Source organism: Nerophis ophidion, linkage group LG25 (genome assembly GCF_033978795.1).
Source record: "Nerophis ophidion isolate RoL-2023_Sa linkage group LG25, RoL_Noph_v1.0, whole genome shotgun sequence".
Classification (NCBI taxonomy): Eukaryota; Metazoa; Chordata; class Actinopteri; order Syngnathiformes; family Syngnathidae; genus Nerophis; species Nerophis ophidion.
Window position 1 is genome coordinate 28,460,959 of NC_084635.1, and position 20,340 is coordinate 28,481,298.

A 20,340-nucleotide genomic window follows, 5' to 3' on the forward strand; every position below is an offset into this window, starting at 1 on the left:
ATCAATGTTTACTTATATAGCCCTAAATCACTAGTGTCTCAAAGAGCTGCACAAACCACTACGACATCCTCGGTAGGCCCACATAAGGGCAAGGAAAACTCACACCCAGTGGGACATCGGTGACAATAATGACCCAGTGGGACATCGGTGACAATGATGACTATGAGAACCTTGGAGAGGAGGAAAGCCATGGATGTCGAGCGGGTCTAACATGATACTGTGAAAGTTCAATCCATAATGGATCCAACACAGTCGCAAGAGTCCAGTCCAAAGCGGATCCAACACAGCAGCGGGAGTCCCGTTCACAGCGGAGCCAGCAGGAAAACATCCCAAGCGGAGGCGGATCAGCAGCGCAGAGATGTCCCCAGCCGATACACAGGCGAGCAGTACATGGCCACTGGATCGGACCGGACCCCCTCCACAAGGGAGAGTGGGACATCAATCAATCAATCAATCAATGTTTATTTATATAGCCCCAAATCACAAATGTCTCAAAGGACTGCACAAATCATTACGACTACAACATCCTCGGAAGAACCCACAAAAGGGCAAGGAAAACTCACACCCAGTGGGCAGGGAGAATTCACATTCAGTGGGACGCCAGTGACAATGCTGACTATGAGAAACCTTGGAGAGGACCTCAGATGTGGGCAACCCCCCCCCCTCTAGGCGACCGAAAGCAATGGATGTCGAGCGGGTCTAACATGATACTGTGAAAGTTCAATCCATAGTGGCTCCAAGACAGCAGTGAGAGTCCCGTCCACAGGAAACCATCTCAAGCGGATCAGCAGCGTAGAGATGTCCCCAACCGATACAGGCGATATAGGAGAAAAAGAAAAGAAACAGCAGATCAACTGGTCTAAAAATGAGTCTATTTAAAGGCTAGAGTATACAAATTAGTTTTAAGGTGAGACTTAAATGCTTCTACTGAGGTGGCATCTCGAAAAATAACAGTAAGCACCTATGTTTTATTAGTATACCGTAGCTCCATCCATCCATCCATTTTCTACCGCTTATTCCCTTTCGGGGTCGCGGGGGGCGCTGGCGCCTATCTCAGCTACAATCGGGCGGAAGGCAGGGTACACCCTGGACCAGTCGCCAACTCATCGCAGGGCCAACACAGATAGACAGACAACATTCACACTCACATTCACACACTAGGGCCAATTTAGTGTTGCCAATCAACCTATCCCCAGGTGCATGTTTTTGGAAGTGGGAGGAAGCCGGAGTACCCGGAGGGAACCCACGCATTCACGGGGAGAACATGCAAACTCCACACAGAAAGATCCCGAGCGTGGATTTGAACCCAGGACTGCAGGACCTTCGTATTGTGAGGCAGACGCATTAACCCCTCTGGCCACCGTGAAGCCCAGCTGCGTGTGTCAAATATGAGTCATTAAGTGACTCCCGCCTCCTGGTGGTAGAGGGCGCTAGTGATCCTTCCTGCGACTACTCGGCTGCAGAAGAAGTGACAATGAGTGACGTGATATGTGCTGGGACGGATATGACGCGGGGGGTGCACGACGGACCTTTTACGATGTAACACTCCTATGCTGGCTATGTAAACACCCGGGCTGAAATAAAGCATGTTCCAGTCCTAAATACCCAATGTATTATTTATACAATAACACTTCATGGTGGCAGCGGTGGGATAAAGAGATCACCCACGGAGTAGAACGGGAGGGGGAGTTGTACGAGGGTAATTCTGTCGTCGCCCGCACTTGAGGAGCCGAACTAACTGATAGCAGCGGTCTGATAGCAGTTTTCTAATCTGGACTTTCAATCGAAGCAGGAGGTAATAAAGGAAGATCTCCATCGATACAGAGAGACTTTTAAAACTGAAGAAAGATAAGGAAGACTTCTATAAACTCCTCTCCAAGGTTCTCATAGTCATCATTGTCACTGGCGTCCCACTGGGTGTGAGTTTTCCTTGCCCTTATGTGGGTTCTTCCGAGGATGTCATAGTCGTAGTGGTCTGTACAGTCCTTTGAGACATTTTTGATTTAGGGCTATATAAATAAACATTGATTGATTGATCGGGTACTCCGGCTTCCTCCCACCTCCAAAGACATACACCTGGGGATAGGTTGATTGGCAACACTAAATTGGCCCTAGTGTGTGACTGTGAGTGTGAATGTTGTCTATCTGTGTTGGCCCTGCGATGAGGTGGCGACTTGTCCAGGGTGTACCCCGCCTTCCGCCCGATTGTAGCTGAGATAGGCGCCAGCGCCCCCCGCGACCCCGTTAAGGACAAGCGGTAGAAAATGGATGGATGGATGATTGATTGATTGATTGATAAACAAGTTATCGATGCTTTTGATCAGAAGGAGCTGGCATGGACTTAATTTAAAGGGAAAGGTAAGACCATAATAAAGTTTATTTATTAAATGTGCTTTTCATGATGGTATCCTTACATCACACTCAAATTTTTACTGCATGCCTTTGGTAAGTACCAGAGTGAGAAGAGGTTTTAAAATAATTAGCGCATGCTTACCTTTACCGCATGCCTTTGGTAAGCGCAGGAGTGAGAAGAGGTTAAAACCTAATTAATTAGCGCCCCGGCGGCAATTGAAGGAAATATGGTACCCTGAAAAGCGCTATACCAAATTAAATGTATTATTATTATTATTATTATTATTATTATTAAAGAGACTGGACTTGGAGAAGGCATTCGACCGTGTCCCTAGAGTAGTCCTTTGGGAAGTGCTCAGAGAGTATGGGGTATCGGACTGTCTGATTGTGGCGGTCCGCTCCCTGTATGATCAGTGTCAGAGCTTGGTCCGCATTGCCGGCAGTAAGTCGGACACGTTTCCAGTGAGGGTTGGACTCCGCCAAGTCTGCCGTTTTTCACCGATTCTGTTCATAACTTTGATGGACAGAATTTCTAGGCACAGTCAGGACGTTGAAGGGATCTGGTTTGGCTGCTGCAGGATTAGGTCTGTGCTTTTTGCAGATGTGGTCCTGATGGCTTCATCTGGCCAGGATCTCCAGCTCTCACTGGATCGGTTCGCAGCAGAGTGCGAAGCGACCGGGATGAGAATCGGCACCTCCAAGTCAGAGTCCATGGTTCTCGCCCGGAAAAGGGTGGAGTGCCATCTCCGGGTTGGGGAGGAGACCCTGCCCCAAGTGGAGGAGTTCAAGTACCTCGGAGTCTTGTTCACGAGTGAGGGAAGAGTGGATCGTGAGATCGACAGGCGGATCGGTGCGGCGTCTTCAGTGATGCGGATGCTGTATCGATCCGTTGTAGTGAAGAAGGAGCTAAATCGGAAGGCAAATCTCTCAATCTACTGGTCGATCTACGTTCCCTGTCCCACCTATGGTTATAAACTTTGGGTTATGACCAAAAGGACAAGATCATGGGTACAAGCGGCCGAAATGAGTTTCCTCCGCCGGGTGGCGGGGCTCTCCCTTAGAGATAGGCTGAGAAGCTCTGGCATCCGGGAGGAGCTCAACGTAAAGCCACTGCTCCTCCACATGGAGAGGAGCCAGATGAGGTGGTTCGGGCATCTGGTCAGGATGCCACCCGAACGCCTCCCCAGGGAGGTGTTTGAACCACGTCCAACCGGTAGGAGGCCACGGGGACACGTTGGGGGAGACTATGTCTCCCGGCTGGCCTGGGAACGCCTTGGAATCCCCCGGGAAGAGCTGGACGTAGTGGCTGGGGAGAGGAAAGTTGGGGATTCTCTAATTAGGCTGCTGCCACCGCAACCCGACCTCGGATAAGCGGAGGAAAAGTGTTTCTTCATAGTGTAAATATTCTTCCTAAACATTCCTAATACTTTAAAAGTTAAAGCAATAATGTTGTGGGTATAAGTGATGTGTTGTTTGAAGTAATTTTTATGCACAATTTTGTCAATTAAGGAGTAGAGCGTCGACTGTGTAAATTGTTTGGTCGTGTTTACGCATGGTAAGTACACCACACAGGAGCAGATATCAGTCTGCCAGAACGCTGAGTCCTGTGTGTGTGTGTGTTTCGTGTTTCCAACACAGGTGTGTGGATTTGTGCATTATTTTTTTTTTCTGATAAAACGTTTTTGTTAATGTAATTCAATTTATTATTATTTCTTTATGAATGAATGTTTGTTACTTCCTCTTCTTTCGGACTTTTGAATGAGAAGGAGCTGATATCAGTCCGCCAGAAAGTTGAGACATGTGTATGTTTCGTGTTTCCAACACAGGTTACCAATAAATAATGACACGACGGCATGGTGAAGTGTCTTTTATTTAAAAAAAAACTACACAACGTAGAATAGGACTCACTACACATATACAAACCCCGTTTCCATATGAGTTGGGAAATTGTGTTAGATGTAAATATAAACAGAATACAATGATTTGCAAATCATTTTCAACCCATATTCAGTTGAATGCACTACAAAGACAACATATTTGATGTTCAAACTGATAAACTTTTTTGCAAATAATCATTAACTTTAGAATTTGATGCCAGCGGCACGTGACAAAGAAGTTGGGAAAGGTGGCAATAAATACTGATAAAGTTGAGGAATGCTCATCAAACACTTATTTGGAACATCCCACAGGTGTGCAGGCTAATTGGAAACAGGTGGGTGCCATGATTGGGCATAAAAACAGCTTCCCAAAAAATGCTCAGTCTTTCACAAGAAAGGATGGGGCGAGGTACACCCCTTTGTCCACAACTGCGTGAGCAAATAGTCAAACAGTTTGAGAACAACTGAGGCTGTGTGCTGAGCCCCCTCCTCTACTGCCTCTACACCCATGACTGCAGTCCAGCCCACAGTGACACCTTCATCGTCAAGTTTGCTGAGGATACCACAGTGGTCGGGCTCATCTCCAGGGGTGTCGAGGCTGCCTACAGGGAGGAGGTCCTGAAGCTGACGGCCTGGTCTTCGGAGAACAACCTCGCTCTCGACACCAGCAAGACCACAGAGATCGTCGTCGATATCCAGAGGAGCAGCACCGACCCTGCCACCTTCTACATCAACGGCGAGCGTGTGGAGAGGGTCCACTACTTCAGGTACATGGGAGTCCACATCTCTAACGACTTTTCCTGGACAGTCAACACCACATCAATCATCAAGAACACTTCCTGAGAGTTCTCGGTAAAGTACAACCTTAAGCCTGACCTGCTGCTGACCTTCTACCGCTCGTCCATCGAGAGCCTGCTGACTGTATTACAGTATGGTGTGGCAGCTGCACTGCAGCAGACAGGGAGAGGCTGCAAAGAGTGGTCAAGACGGCTCAGAAGATCATCGGCCGCCCTCCACCCCCTCTCTGATGGACATCTACACCTCCCGCTGCCTCAACAGAGCCGGTGTCATCATCAAGGACAGCACCCACCCTGGCTCCTACCTGTTCCACCTGCTGCCCTCTGGGAAGCGCTACAGGTGCATTAAAACCAAGACAAACAGGCTAAAGAACAGCTTCTTCCTCAGGGCCATAACCATCCTGAACGGACTTCCCCATTGACCCTCATAACTGCCTTCTCTTCGGTGCAATAACCTATTCCACCAACCACCCTGTTTTTTACATGTAGATATTAATTTCACCCACTGTATGGTGTCACATTTGTACGGAGTGTGTAGACTGTACACTGTTCTCTTCCACACCTTTCTTTGCACTTCTATATTTTTTATATTTTTATACATTTACACACTGTTTTCTTGCATGCCCGCATCGCACTGTATGGAATGGCCTCAATCTCGTTATCCTGCGTGATAACAATAAAGCTGATTCTGATTTCTCAAAGTGTAATTGCAAAAAATGTAGGGATTTCAACAACTACGGTCCATAATATCAACAAAAGGTTCAGAGAATCTGGAGAAATCACTCCACGTAAGCGGCATGGCCGGAAACCAACATTGAATGACCATGACCTTCGATCCCTCAGACGGCACTGTATCCAAAACCGGCATCAATCTAAAGGATATCACCACATGGGCTCAGGAACACTTCAGAAAACCACTGTCACTAAATACAGTTCCTTGCTAGATCTGTAAGCTCTACTATGCAAAGCAAAATCCATTCATCAACAACATCCAGAAATGCCGCTGGCTTCTTTAGGCCCGAGATCATCTAAGATGGACTGATGCAAAGTGGGAAAGTATTCTGTGGTCTGAAGAGTCTACATTTCAAATTGTTTTTAGAAATATTCGACATCGTGTCATCCGGACCAAAGGGGAAGCGAACCATCCAGACTGTTATCAAAGTTCAAAAGCCAACATCTGTGATGGTATGGGGGTGCATTTGTGCCCAAAGCATGGGTAACTTACACATCTGTGAAGGCACCATTAATGCTGGAAGGTACATACAGGTTTTGGAACAACGTATGCTGCAATCTAAGCGCCGTCTTTTTCATGGGCGCCCCTGCTTATTTCAGCAAGACAGTGCCAAGCCACATTCAACAGCGGGGCTTCGTAAAAAAAGAGTGCGGCTACTTTCCTGGCCAGCCTGCAGTCCAGACCTGTCTCCAATTAAAAATGTGTGGCGCATTATGAAGCGTAAAATACGACAGCGGAGACTGTTGAACGACTGAAGCTCTACATAAAACAAGAATGGGAAAGAATTGCACTTTCAAAGCTGCAACAATTAGTTTCCTCAGTTCCCAAACCTTTATTGAGTGTTGTTAAAAGAAAAGTTGATGTAACACAGTGGTGAACATGCCCTTTCCCAACTACTTTGGCACGTGTTGCAGCCATGAAATTCTAAGTTAATTATTATTTGCAAAAAAAAAAAAATAAAGTTTGAGTTTGAACATCAAATATGTTGTCTTTGTAGTGCATTCAACTGAAAATGGGTTGAAAATAATTAGCAAATCATTGTATTCCGTTTATATTTACATCTAACACAATTTCCCAACTCATATGGAAACAGGGTTTGTACCATCCTTTCCAGTGTTTAGTTTTCGGATGGTCTTCTTGACTTCTCCCACTGTTATTCCCTCTATGTGAGGGGAAATAAACCAGGTTATCTTCAGGAATGTCAGAGACCACCGGTGGATCTGGCTGGTTAAGAACTTACTGAAAGTGTTTTTTCCACCTATCTTGCTTTGCTACTCGTCTGTGAACATTGTTGAGTCTTTAACTTTCACTGGCATATCCTGGGAGTGACCTTGAACCCCCCTGTCATTTCTTGGTGATCTTATGTACTGTTTACATGTATTTTTGGTGAGTAGCAAACTCAGCTTTTTCTGTGCAGCGACGTTTGTTTCTCACGGTTCTATCTACACAAAAATATGGGTGTCACCCCAATATTAAAAGCTCTATTTCAGGGGTCACCAACCTTTTTAAACCAAGAGCTACTTCTTGGGTACTGATTAATACAAAGGGCTACCAGTTTGATACACACTTAAATAAATTGCCAGAAATAGCCAATTTGCTTATTTACCTTTAATAAATAAATATAAATTAAAAAATGTGTATTTCTGTCCGTCATACATTTTTAAATCTTTTACGGAAGGTTTTTTTGTAGAGAATAAATGATGAAAAAAATACTTAATTGAACGGTTTAAAAGAGGAGAAAACAGGAAAAAAAATGAAAATGTAATTTTAGAACATAGTTTATCTTCAATTTCGACTCTTTAAAATTCAAAATTCAACCGAAAAAAAGAAGAGAAAAACTAGCTAATTTGAATATTTTGGAAAAAATTAAAAAAATTATTCATGGAACATCATTAGTAATTTTTCCTGATGAAGATTAATTTCAGAATTTTGATGACATGTTTTAAATAGGTTAAAATACAATCTGCACTTTGTTAGAATATATAACAAATTGGACCAAGCTATATTTCTAACAAAGACAAATCATTATTTCTTCTAGATTTTCCAGAACAAAAATTTTAAAAGAAATTCAAAAGACTTTGAAATAAGATTTAAATTTGATTCTGAAGATTTTCTAGATTTACCAGAATAATTCTTTTGAATTTTAATCATAAGTTTGAAGAAATATTTCACAAATATTCTTTGTCGAAAAAACAGAAGCTAAAATGAAGAATTCACTGAAAATGTATTTATTATTCTTTACAATAAAAAATATATTTACTTGAACATTGATTTAAATTGTCAGTAAAGAAGAGGAAGGAATTTAAAAGGTAAAAAGGTATATGTGTTTAAAAATCCTAAAATCATTTTTAAAGTTGTATTTTTTCTCTAAAATTGTCTTTCTGAAAGTTTTAAGAAGCAAAGTAAAAAAATAAATGAATTTATTTAAACAAGTGAAGACCAAGTCTTTAAAATATTTTCCTGGATTTTCAAATTCTATTTGAGTTTTGTCTCTCTTAGAATTAAAAATGTTGAGCAAAGCGAGACCAGCTTGCTAGTAAATAAATAACATTTAAAAAAATAGAGGCAGCTCACTGGTAAGTGCTGCTATTTGAGCTATTTTTAGAACAGGCCAGCGGGCGACTCATCTGGTCCTTACGGGCTACCTGGTGCCCGCGGGCACTGCATTGGTGACCCCTGCTCTATTGTGTTATTCAAATATATATTGTTGTGCAACCCTAGGCACTGAGTACCTCGGTTTTCATTGGTAATCTGCATCAAATGGTGTGACAAAGACCAAATCGCATGAAAAAAGGAATGAATCAATTTTTTCCATAAGAAATAATAATAAAAAATACTCCACTTAGACACACAAAAATGTGAAATACATATAAAAGACCATCAAGTTGACCTTTCATGGTTCTTTCTTTGTCCGTTCTTGTTTTTGAATCCAATAGTGTTGCTCACTTTTGTCAAAGTGCTGGCAATCAAAACTTTGTTTGGCCCCACAGTGGATGAATCTTTTCAGTCGTACTCAATAAAAAAAGGGTAACTGACTGATTCAGAGACATGCAGGATCCTTTTTTTGGGCACTAATGATTTGTGAGAGAGTCTGGATTAGCGCAGCGTTTGGGCGTATAACAGACGGCGTAAGAAAACCAGGGCTAAATTTTAGCACGTTTTAGTCGATATCTGAATGATACCAAAAGTTTGGTGGACAAAAATGATAAAACTAAACCTTTGAAGTTATCCAACGTTTAATCATAGTTTATGTCCCAACAAAAATATACAACTCCAAGCTCACAAATGGTGGAGACAGCTGGCTGCCAGTGGTTCATGTCCAACGACAAACACTTACGTCAGCAGCAGTGACACCAACACTCAATGCAAACTTTCTGAGTTAAGTTCAAACTGAGGCTGCACCACATTTTAGTATCACAACAAGAAAACAAAAGAGCATACATAAAGATTGTGATAACAATGTTAACACAGCTTTATGTTCAAGAAAAAATATATAGAATTTATTCTGACATCATTTTGAAAATCTAGACCAAAACGAGGATGACGATGACAATCTCACAGGGTTTCCTTTATGAAAATAAAAACTCATAAATGCTGAGAGAGAAAAATACTTACTGACTTGCTCCTGTAAAACAGTCTCTAAAAATGTGGGGAGTGAGAAGGAAGATTTTCTTTCCTCATGCAAAACTAGTTCTGCTTCCCTTGTCTGTGGTTACATCTCTGCCCAAAAGCACATGTCGAAAGGGAGCTGGTCTTCATTCTTACTTCTTCTTGCCACAGGTGTGAAAACTTCTTAGTAGGAGCCATAGCGATCCTGAGTACACACAAACACAAATATGTCAAACAATAATAAACAGTTGCTACAAAACCTTGGAAATGTTGCAATCACCCAACTTGGAGGATGTTCATTCAGTTGTGTAATCTTGTAGGAAAATAGCAGATGACATACATGACATAAAACTATAGTCATCTAAAATGGCAATGGTCTGGCTTTAAGAAACACACAAAAAATAGCAAGAAAATATATATTGTGGTTGCCAGTAACAGGTTAATTTTTACATTAGAAGGCTCCAAAAATATGGAATCATGTACCGTATTTTTTGTACTATAAGTCGCTCCGGAGTATAAGTCGCACCTGCCAAAAACGCATTATAAAGAAGAAAAAAAAAAACATATAAGTCGCACTGGAGTATAAGTCACATTTTTGGGGGAAATTTATTTGATAAAACCAAACACCAAGAACACACCTTTGAAAGGCAATTTAAAATAAATAAAGAATAGTGAACAACAGGCTGAATAAGTGTACGTTATATGATGCATAAATAACCAACTGAGAAGGTGCCTGATATGTTAACATAACATACAGTTGTGATCAAAATTATTCAAGCCCCACACAATTTTGGTGTTTTAGCAAGTTGGACATGTATTCCGTATTTTGTTCATAGTCATATCAAATAAAGATGCATTAAATAGACAAATGCAACTTGAATTACAACATTATATTTTGTAACATACCAAACAGTGTAATTTCTCTTAATATCTCATTGACAAAATTATTAAACTCCTTAAGAACAGAATTTGAATAAGGTCTTTTCAATCAGGTGTTGAAAACACCTGTAGATGTGATTAGAACCATAACGAGCAACAATTAAACTGTTTGAAAAAGACTGTGATGCTCAGCTTCTTGTAGATGGTCAATGGTGTAACTGCAACATGGTGAAGTCCAGGGAGTGGTCAAAGAAGTCAAGAGAGGAGGTCATTTCTCTTCATAAGAAAGGATATGGATATAAGAAAATAGCAAAGACATTACACATTCCAAGAGACACAGTTGGGAGCATAATTCGCAAGTTTAAAGCTAAAGGCACAGTGTAAACACTACCTGGGCGTGGTAGAAAGAGGATGCTGTGTGCAACTGCTGTCCGGTATTTGAAGCGTACAGTGGTGAAAAACCCCCGGGTAACAGCTGAGGAACTACAACAGGACATTGCAGAGGGGGGAACGCAGGTTTCGTCCCAGACGATAAGGCGCGCACTACGAGATGAAGGCCTCCATGCCAGAACTCCCAGTCGCACCCCACTTCTGACTACCAGGCATAAGAAAATAGACTCCAGTATGCCAAAAATCATCTGGACAAACCCCAAAGGTTTTGGGAAACTGTTCTATGGAGTTATGAGACAAAACTGGAACTCTTTGGGCCTACGAATCAACGTTATGTCCGGAGGAGAAAAAATGAAGCTTACAAAGAGAAGAACACCTTGCCTACTGTTAAGCATGGTGGGGGGTCAATCATGCTCTGGGGCTGTTTCTCTGCCTCAGGTACCGGGAATCTCCAGCGCGTTCAAGACATTATGAATTCTATTTCCTAGCAGGATAAATTAGCTGCAAATGTCATGAAGTCAGTGACGAAGCTGAGGCTTGGGAGACGTTGGACCTTCCAACAGGACAACGATCCCAAGCATACCTCCAAATCAACATCAGTGGTTGCAGAAGAAGGGCTGGAAGACTCTGGAGTGGCCTTCACAGTCGCTAGACCTAAATCCTCTAGAAAAGCTGTGGTGGGACTTGAAGAAGGCAGTTGCAGCACTCAAGCCCAAGAATATGAATGAACTGGAGGCCTTTGCCCAAGAGGAATGGGCTAAAATACTTGTAGATGCTTGCAAGAAGCTTGTGTCCGGTTATGTATCACCTTTGAAGGATGTCATTACTGCCAAAGGGTGTTCTATTAAGTACTAAAGATGCATGTAACTAGGGGGTTGAATCATTTTGTCAATGAGATATTAAGAAAAATGTCCTTTTTTGGTATTTTGTAAAATACAGTGTTACAATTTAAGTTGCATTTGTCTATTTGACACATCTTTATTTGATATGACTATAAACAAAATACGGAATAAATGCCCAACTTGCTAAAACACCAAAATTGTGTGGGGGTTGAATAATTTTGATCACAACTGTATTATGGTAAGAGTCATTCAAATAACTATAACATATAGAACATGCTATATACGTTTACCAAACAAACTGTCACTCCTAATTGCTAAATCCGGTGAAATCTTATACGTCTAGTCTCTTACATGAATGAGCTAAATAATATTATTTGATATTTTACGGTAATGTGTTAATAATTTCACACATAAGTCGCTCCTGAGTATAAGTCGCACCCGGCCAAACTATGAAAAAAACTGCGACTTATAGTCCGAAAAATACGGTACAACAACAAGCAGTCCAACAAACCATTTGTACTTTGTTGCATCACCTCTGGCTTTTATAACAGCTTGCAGTCTTTGAGGGATGGTCTTAACGAGTGACAAACAGTACTCTCCATCAATCTTGCCCCAACATTCTGATTGCTGTTGTCAGACCAGCAAATTGGAGTCTTGTCATCCACCAATTTCCACCACAGATTTTCAATTGGAAAGAGATTGGCACTATTTGAAAGCCATGATACTGACCTCTTGTTTATTTCTTTAAGAGAAGTCTTTACAGGTTTTGCTCTATGGCAAGATGCATTATTACTTGAGAAAATGCGTCATCATCCCCAAACATCCTTTTGATTGATGGAATGAGAAGTGTCCAAAATGTCAACAATAACTTGTGCATGTATTGAAGATGTGAGGCAGGGGTCAACAACCTTTTTGAAACCAAGAGCTACTACTTAGGTACTGATTAATGTGAAGGGCTACCAGTTAAATAAATTGCCAGAAATAGCCAATTTGCTCAATTTACCTTTAATAAATAAATCTCTCTCTCTCTCTATAAATATATATATATATATATATATATAAAAATGGGTATTTATGTCTGTCATTCCGTCGTACATTTTTTTTTCCTTCTACGGAAGGTTTTTTGTTGAGAATAAATAATGAAAAAAACACTTAATTGAACAGTTTAAAAGAAGAGAAAACACAAAAAAAATGAAAATTAAATTTTGAAACAGTTTATCTTCAATTTCGACTCTTTAAAATTCAAAATTCAAACGAAAAATATGAAGAGAAAAAATAGCTAATTCGAATCTTTTTGAAAAAAAAAAAAAAAAAAATTATGGAACATCATTAGTCATTTTTCCTGATTAAGATTAATTTTAAAATTTTGATTACATGTTTTAAATAGGTTAAAATCCAATCTGCACTTTGTTAGAATATATAACAAATTGGACCACGCTACATTTCTAACAAAGACAAATCATTATTTCTTCTAGATTTTCCAGAACCAACATTTTTAAAGAAATTCAAAAGACTGAGAAAAGAGATTTAAATTTGATTCTACAGATTTTCTAGATTTGCCAGAAAAATTATTTTGAATTTTAATCATAATAAGATTGAAGAAATATTTCACAAATATTCTTCGTCGATGAAACAGAAGTTAAAATGAAGAAATACATTAAAATGTATTTATTATTCTTCAAAATAAAATAATAAATTTACTTGAACATTGATTGAAATTGTCAGGAAAGAAGAGGAAGGAATTTAAAAGGTAAAAATGTATGTGTTTAAAAATTCTAAAATAATTTTTCAGGTTGTATTTTTTTCTCTAAAATTGTCTTTCTGAAAGTTACAAGAAGCAAAGTAAAAAAAATAAATGAATTTATTTAAACAAGTGAAGACCAAGTCTTTACAATATTTTCTTGTATTTTCAAATTCTATTTGAGTTTTGTCTCTCTTAGAATTAAAAATGTCGAGCAAAGCGAGACCGGCTTGCTAGTAAATAAATAACTGCCTACTGAAACCCACTAGGGCTTCACGGTGGCAGAGGGGTTAGTGCGTCTGCCTCACATTACGAAGGTCCTGCAGTCCTGGGTTCAAATCCAGGCTCGGGATCTTTCTGTGTGGAGTTTGCATGTTCTCCCCGTGAATGCGTGGGTTCCCTCCGTGTACTCCGGCTTCCTCCCACCTCCAAAGACATGCACCTGGGGATAGGTTGATTGGCAACACTAAAATTGGCCCTAGTGTGTGAATGTGAGTGTGAATGTTGTCTGTCTATCTGTGTTGGCCCTGCGATGAGGTGGCGACTTGTCCAGGGTGTACCCCGCCTTCCGCCCGATTGTAGCTGAGATAGGCGCCAGCGCCCCCCGCGACACCAAAAGGGAATAAGCGGTAGAAAATGAATGAATGAATAAAAGATAGAGGCAGCTCACTGGTAAGTGCTGCTATTTGAGCTATTTTCAGAACAGGCCAGCAGGCTACTCATCTGGTGTTTACGGGCTAACTGGTGCCCGTGGGCACTGCTTGGTGACCCCTGATGTGAAGATCAGCCATCTCCCTGACCTGCAGCTCCATGTCATTAATGACTGTGGAAATGTGCATGTTTTCTTTGGGCAGTCATATTCATAAATCTCATTGAAAAAGTCCCAGCATCACCATCTTCCTCAATGCAGACTAGTTGAATATGACTTTCATACAGTTATCGCTTTTTTTTTTGCCCGTTGGAACCTTGTTTTTTTTTAAATGATAGCTTTTGTTTGGCTTCTCTGTATTAAAATCCTGTTTCCTTTCGGCCTTTTCTTACAGTTGGGTCACAGACGGTGACTTTAGTTTTCGCACATTTGGTCTTTATTTATTTTTCCTGTGCATTTTCTGTTTTCAAAACATGTTGTTTCAACTTTTCTGTCTTGAAAAAATGTTTTCCTCGGTCTACCAGTATGCTTGCCTTTTCCAACATTCATTCCCATGTTGTTTGTACTCGGTCAGTTTTTGGACACTAACAACATCTTTTGCAACATTGTGTGACAATTTAGCGTCTTCAATACATTTAATAATCCTCTGCTGTGTTTCAATTGTCATCTTTTGTTTTGGAGCCATGATTTATGTCAATCCACCTGGTGCAACAGCTCTCCAAGGTGTGAAGACTCCTTTTTAACTGCACACTAACAAACCTCAGGATCAAGTGATTCCATCATTTTTCACTCTGATTGATCTAAAAGTGAAACTCGGGCTGCACGATTTTAGGAAAAAACCTAATTGCGATTTTTCTCTCCAAAATTGCTATTGCGATTAAATTTGTATATTTTATACATATGTATATAATACGGTACACAAAAACTTCGGTTCGGTACGTACCTCAATTTAAAGGTCCAGGCTGAACAGTTCTGATTGGCCAACTTGTCTGTCGCTCAAATGCCGGTGACAGCGGATAAAAAAAAAAACTAAACCTCCACCTCTTGCGGTTATGTATCGCACTAATTAAAAAAACTAAATGTCTATTTGATGTTGATTAATCGTGCAGCCCTAATTGAAACTGTTACTGACTACCACAATTAATATTCTTTATTTTAGTGTTTTTTTAAGCCAGAAAATTGCCATTTGAAATGACTACAGTTTTGTTTTATGTCTGTTGTCAACTTTTCTTCTACACAATTTAACAACCCGGAGATGGCACTCCACCCTTTTCCGGGCGAGAACCTTGGACTCGGACTTGGAGGTGCTGATTCTCATCCCGGTCACTTTACACGCGGCTGCAAACCGATCCAGTGAGACCTGAAGATCCTGGCCAGATGAAGCCATCAGGACCACATCATCTGCAAAAAGCAGAGACCCAATCCTGCAGCCACCAAACCGGATCCCCTCAACGCCATGACTGCGCCTAGAAATTCAGTCCATAAAAGTTATGAACAGAATTGGTGACAAAAGGCAGCCTTGGCGGAGTCCAACCCTCACTGGAAACGTGTCCGACTTACGGACCAAGCTCTGACACTGATCATACAGGGAGCAGACCGCCACAATCAGACAGTCCGATCGATACCCCATACTCACTGAGCACTCACTCCACACAGTCGAAATACCTTCTCCAAGTCCACAAAGCACATCTAGATTGGTTGGGCAAACTGCCATGCACCCTTAAGGACCCTGCCGAGAGTATAGAGCTAGTCCACAGTTCCACGACCAGGACAAAAAACCACACTGTTCCTCCTGAATCCGAGGTTCGACTATCGGGCGTAGCCTCCTCTCCGGGGTTGGGGAGGATACCCTGCCCCGAGTGGAGGAATTCAAGTACCTAGGAGTCGTGTTCACGAATGAGGGAAGAGTGGATCGTGAGATCGACGGGCAGATCGATGCGGCGTCTTCACTAATGAAGACGCTGTATCGATCCGTTGTGGTGAAGAAGGAGCTGAGCCGGAAGGCAAAGCTCTCAATTTACCGGTCGATCTACGTTCCCATCCTCACCTTTGGTCATGAGCTTCTGGGTTATGACCGAAAGGACAAGATCACGGGTACAAGCGGCCAAAATAAGTTTCCTCCGCCGGGTGGCGGGGCTCTCCCTTAGAGATAGGGTGAGAAGCTCTGCCATCCGGGAGGAACTCAAAGTAAAGCCGCTGCTCCTCCACATGGAGAGGAGCCAGATGAGGTGGTTCGGGCATCTGGTCAGGATGCCACCCGAACGCCTCCCTAAGGAGGTGTTTAGGGCATGTCCAACCGGTAGGAGGCCAGGGGGAAGACCCAGGACACGTTGGGAAGTTTATGTCTCCCGGCTGGCCTGGGAAGGCCTTGGAATCCCCCGGGAAGAGCTGGACGAAGTGGCTGGGGAGAGGAAAGTCGGGGATTCCCTAATTAGGTTGTTGCCCCCACAACCCGACCTCGGATAAGCGGAGGAAAATGGATGGATGGATGGACAATTGAATGAACATCCTCAATGTCTGGTGATTCCATCCTTTTGTGCCAGGGGTTGTACAAAGACGGCAAAGATTGGATCGAGGCATCAAGACTCTTCTTATCAGTTGTACTGATTTCACTTTACCTTCGAAATGCTCGTCTTTTGGGGGTGGTCACAACAGGGTTGCTGCTGTTTCCCGGTGTGGCTGAACACTAAGTAGCTCTAGACACCTCCCTCAAAGATTGTCTAATTCCACAGGAAGAGTGGCCACTAGCGAGTTGTTTTGCCAACAGACAGACCAACGATTAATTTGTTAAGCTGCATGGTTGTTCACCAGTCAACAACAACCCTATTGTGACCACCCACACTTTAACACAACTAAGGGAACTCCACACTTCAAATTTAGAATTGAAACCTTCTGAACTTAAGCGGCAACCACAGTCATCAAGAATGTTCAAACCTCACCTGGATGGTATTCATGACACCGTTGGCAAGGACAGCCATCTTTCCTGCTACGGTCTTCACTCCTTGTTTGAACTGTGTGATATCTGGGCCGGCGGGGAGCACACTGTCAAACCCCGATGCCCGTCCTGAAGCCGAGAGAAACAGGAATGCAATGAAAGGTCATCAGTTGACAGATGAAAGACAAAGTATTCAAAGGAGAGGTGAGTGACGGTGATGGCACACATGCCCTACCTCTATGGTCACTGCCATCCCCAAACAGGTCAGCTGAACTGATGGACGTGCTTCCAGACATGCTGTCCAGTTTGGTCTTTGCTTCATACTGAGAAGGAAAAAGGAAGCCCTGTCAGCGCCACTAATCTCCACAGGTTTTACAAGAAACAATAATTTGCCAGTTTGTCACACTGGTCATGGTGAAATAATGATTTAGCTACTGCTGTTTGAAACCAAGTAAAGCTTATTAAAAGGGCACAATTAATCAACCACCAGTTTCCACACAATCAACCAAATTATTGATCTAACCATCCAAGTGAAGTACACTTTATTTCTATAGCGCCCAGCAACAACAAAGGTTATGTCAAGGCACTGTACTCATGGAGCAGGTCTAAAACAACACTTCTTAAAGAGAACCAACAAGCACCCACATAAAGAAACAATCTACTATTGCAGTGGTTCTCAACCTTTTTTCAGTGATGACAGGACAACATTGTATGGAAGCAAAGCACAATTCTATATCCACCATTTTACACAGCGGGTATGGTTTTCTTCAGGCGATGTGCACTGTTTTTTTTTTTGCAATATCTTTGATTAATTTTCCCCTTTAGTGTGCCATATTTCAACAGGAGATGTTCACAAACGAAAGTTTGATCACATTACGCCTATACTGGCTCACCTGCACTGGCTTCCTGTGCACTTAAGATGTAACTTTAAGGTTTTACTACTTACGTATAAAATACTACACGGTCTAGCTCCATCCTATCTTGCCGATTGTATTGTCCCGGCAAGAAATCTGCGTTCAAAAGACTCCGGCTTATTAGTGATTCCTCGAGCCCAAAAAAAGTCTGCGGGCTATTGAGCGTTTTCCGTTCGGGCTCCAGTACTCTGGAATGCCCTCCCGGTAACAGTTCGAGATGCTACCTCAGTAGAGGCATTTAAGTCTCACCTTAAAACTCATCTGTATACTGTAGCCTTTAAATAGACCCCCTTTTTAGACCAGTTGATCTGCCGCTTCTTTTCTTTTTTCTCCTATGTCCCCCCCTCCCTTGTGGAGGGGGTCCGGTCCGATGACCATGGATGAAGTACTGGCTGTCCAGAGTCGAGACCCAGGATGGACCGCTCGCCTGTGTATCGATTGGGAACATCTCTACGCTGCTGATCCGCCTCCACTTGGGATGGTTTCCTGTGGACGGGACTCTCGCTGCTGTCTTGGATCCGCCTTGAACTGAACTCTCGCGGCTGTGTTGGAGCCACTATGGATTGAACTTTCACACTATCATGTTAGACCCGCTCGACATCCATTGCTTTCGGTCCCCTAGAGGGGGGGGGGGGGGGGTTTGCCCACATCTGAGGTCCTCTCCAAGGTTTCTCATAGTCAGCATTGTCACTGGCATCCCACTGGATGTGAATTCTCCCTGCCCACTGGGTGTGAGTTTTCCTTGCCCTTTTGTGGGTTCTTCCGAGGACGTCGTAGTCGTAATGATTTGTGCAGTCCTTTGAGACATTTGTGATTTGGGGCTATATACATAAACATTGATTGATTGATTGATTGACATTCTATATGCATCGTCTAATTGACCTTTTCTTAAGGTTAGAATTCATACATCAGTAAAGTATTTGTTTTGGAATGAAACCAAAGACGACGGCCTCACCTCAGCGCTGCTCTCACGGCCAAAGAACATGTCGGAAGAGATTGCCTTTGCATTGGCAAACTTCTGCCTGGCTTCACTTGACTCAGACACTGCAGCAGGCACCTCAGCTTTCCTTCTGCTGGGAAGTCTTGATTAGATGTACAGTTCAGTTAGAACTTCCTTTCCCATTTAGGATGACAGACAGAAAAAAAATGTGGTTAAATACCTCTCCCCTATGGGTTGAATACTGGAGATGGTGACCTCCTCTTTGGGTTCCTCTTTCTCCAAAGCCCAAGAGGCGGTAAAAGAGGCAGTCCCCTCTGTATCCCAGCGGGGTCCAAAACTGTCACCCACTGTAAAAGGGTTGTCCTTATATCTGCAACAAAAAAGCATTATAAAGATCAGTTTAAATGATTACAAACTTTTAATACTGTCAAACAAGAAATTCTTAGAGGGTGTCACATGTACTTCGGGGGTCCAGAGGTGAAACCCGGCTCATCGAACATGTCTAATTTGGAGCGAGACGAAGTCTTTGCTCCCACTGGGGTTTCCTGCTCAATCACCTGCATCTCTGACATCACCGAATGCGACACAGCACTGAAACATAAAACATACCTGTTAAAACATGGGTGTCAAACATAAAACATACCTGTTAAAACATGGGTGTCAACCTCTGGCCCGCGGGCCAAATTTGGCCCGCCGTGTGATTTTATTTGGCCCTTGAGGCAATATCAATTTAACATTAGAGCTGGCCCGCCGATATCATACAGCGTCGGTGCCGCTGTAACACCGCATTCACCGCTAATACTCATACTTGCCAACCCTCCCAATTTTCCCGGGAGACTCCCAAAGTTCAGTGTCCCTCCCGAAAATCAACCATTCTCCCGAATTTCTACCAAATTCCACCCGGACAACAATATTGGGGGCGTGCCTTTAAGGCACTCCCTTTAGCATTCCCTCCAACCTGTCATCACGCCTGCTTTTCTTCCGTACAAACAGCGTGCCGAACCCAGTCACATAAATATTTGCAGCTTTTACACACACACAAGTGAATGCAAAGCATACTTGGTCAACAGCCATACAGGTCACACTGAGGGTGGCCGTATGAAAACAACTTTAACACTGTTACGAATATGCGCCACACTGTGCACCCACACCAAACAAGAATGACAAACACATTTCGGGAGAACAAATTGTATTTAATATACCATTGATGATTTTTTTGTTTGTTTTTTGAAAGTTGATTTAGCACTATTAAGTTATGTGTTATAGCAAATTAGTGTAGCAAACTGAGCAGTAATGAACTTTTTATCCATGCACATTTTCTTGCTACTTCAAGGCTTCAGTGTTTGATTCACTCATTATTATTATTGTATTTTCAAATTTATTATTAGCCTATGGAAAAAAAAAATATTTTGATGTTTACTTCAGAACGCTGCAAATAGAAAAGAGGCATTCCATTTTTATTAAAATTGTATTTGATATGCCACTGATATTTTTTTATTATTATTATTTGAAACTGGATTTTGCATGTCACTATAAAGTTAAATAAGCCTTGCTTGCTCAATATTCAATGCAAAACTCATTTGCGTCCCTATTAAAGGTTAATTTGTTCAACTTTGGCCCGTGGCTTTGTTCAGTTTTAAATTTTGGCCCACTCTGTATTTGAGTTTGACACCCCTGTGTTA

General features: G+C 42.1%; 1 protein-coding gene across 5 annotated transcripts in view; it reads right to left on the reverse strand.

Moving 5' to 3' along the window:
* Window positions 1-8,977: 8,977 nt before the first annotated feature.
* The window catches only part of arfgap2 (ADP-ribosylation factor GTPase activating protein 2), a 34,622-nt gene continuing 23,259 nt past the window's right edge, over window positions 8,978-20,340 (reverse strand). For 3 of the 5 annotated variants that reach the window (XM_061887672.1, XM_061887669.1, XM_061887673.1), the window contains 6 exons: window positions 19,121-19,249; window positions 18,879-19,028; window positions 18,674-18,800; window positions 17,040-17,127; window positions 16,809-16,933; window positions 8,978-9,573 (listed from right to left, as the gene is read on the reverse strand). In XM_061887672.1, coding sequence (XP_061743656.1) covers window positions 9,553-9,573; window positions 16,809-16,933; window positions 17,040-17,127; window positions 18,674-18,800; window positions 18,879-19,028; window positions 19,121-19,249 — 640 coding nt within the window. In that variant the 3' untranslated portion in view covers window positions 8,978-9,552. The remainder of the gene's footprint in view (window positions 9,574-16,808; window positions 16,934-17,039; window positions 17,128-18,673; window positions 18,801-18,878; window positions 19,029-19,120; window positions 19,250-20,340) is intronic. The other 2 variants (XM_061887671.1, XM_061887670.1) reach the window with 2 other exon arrangements.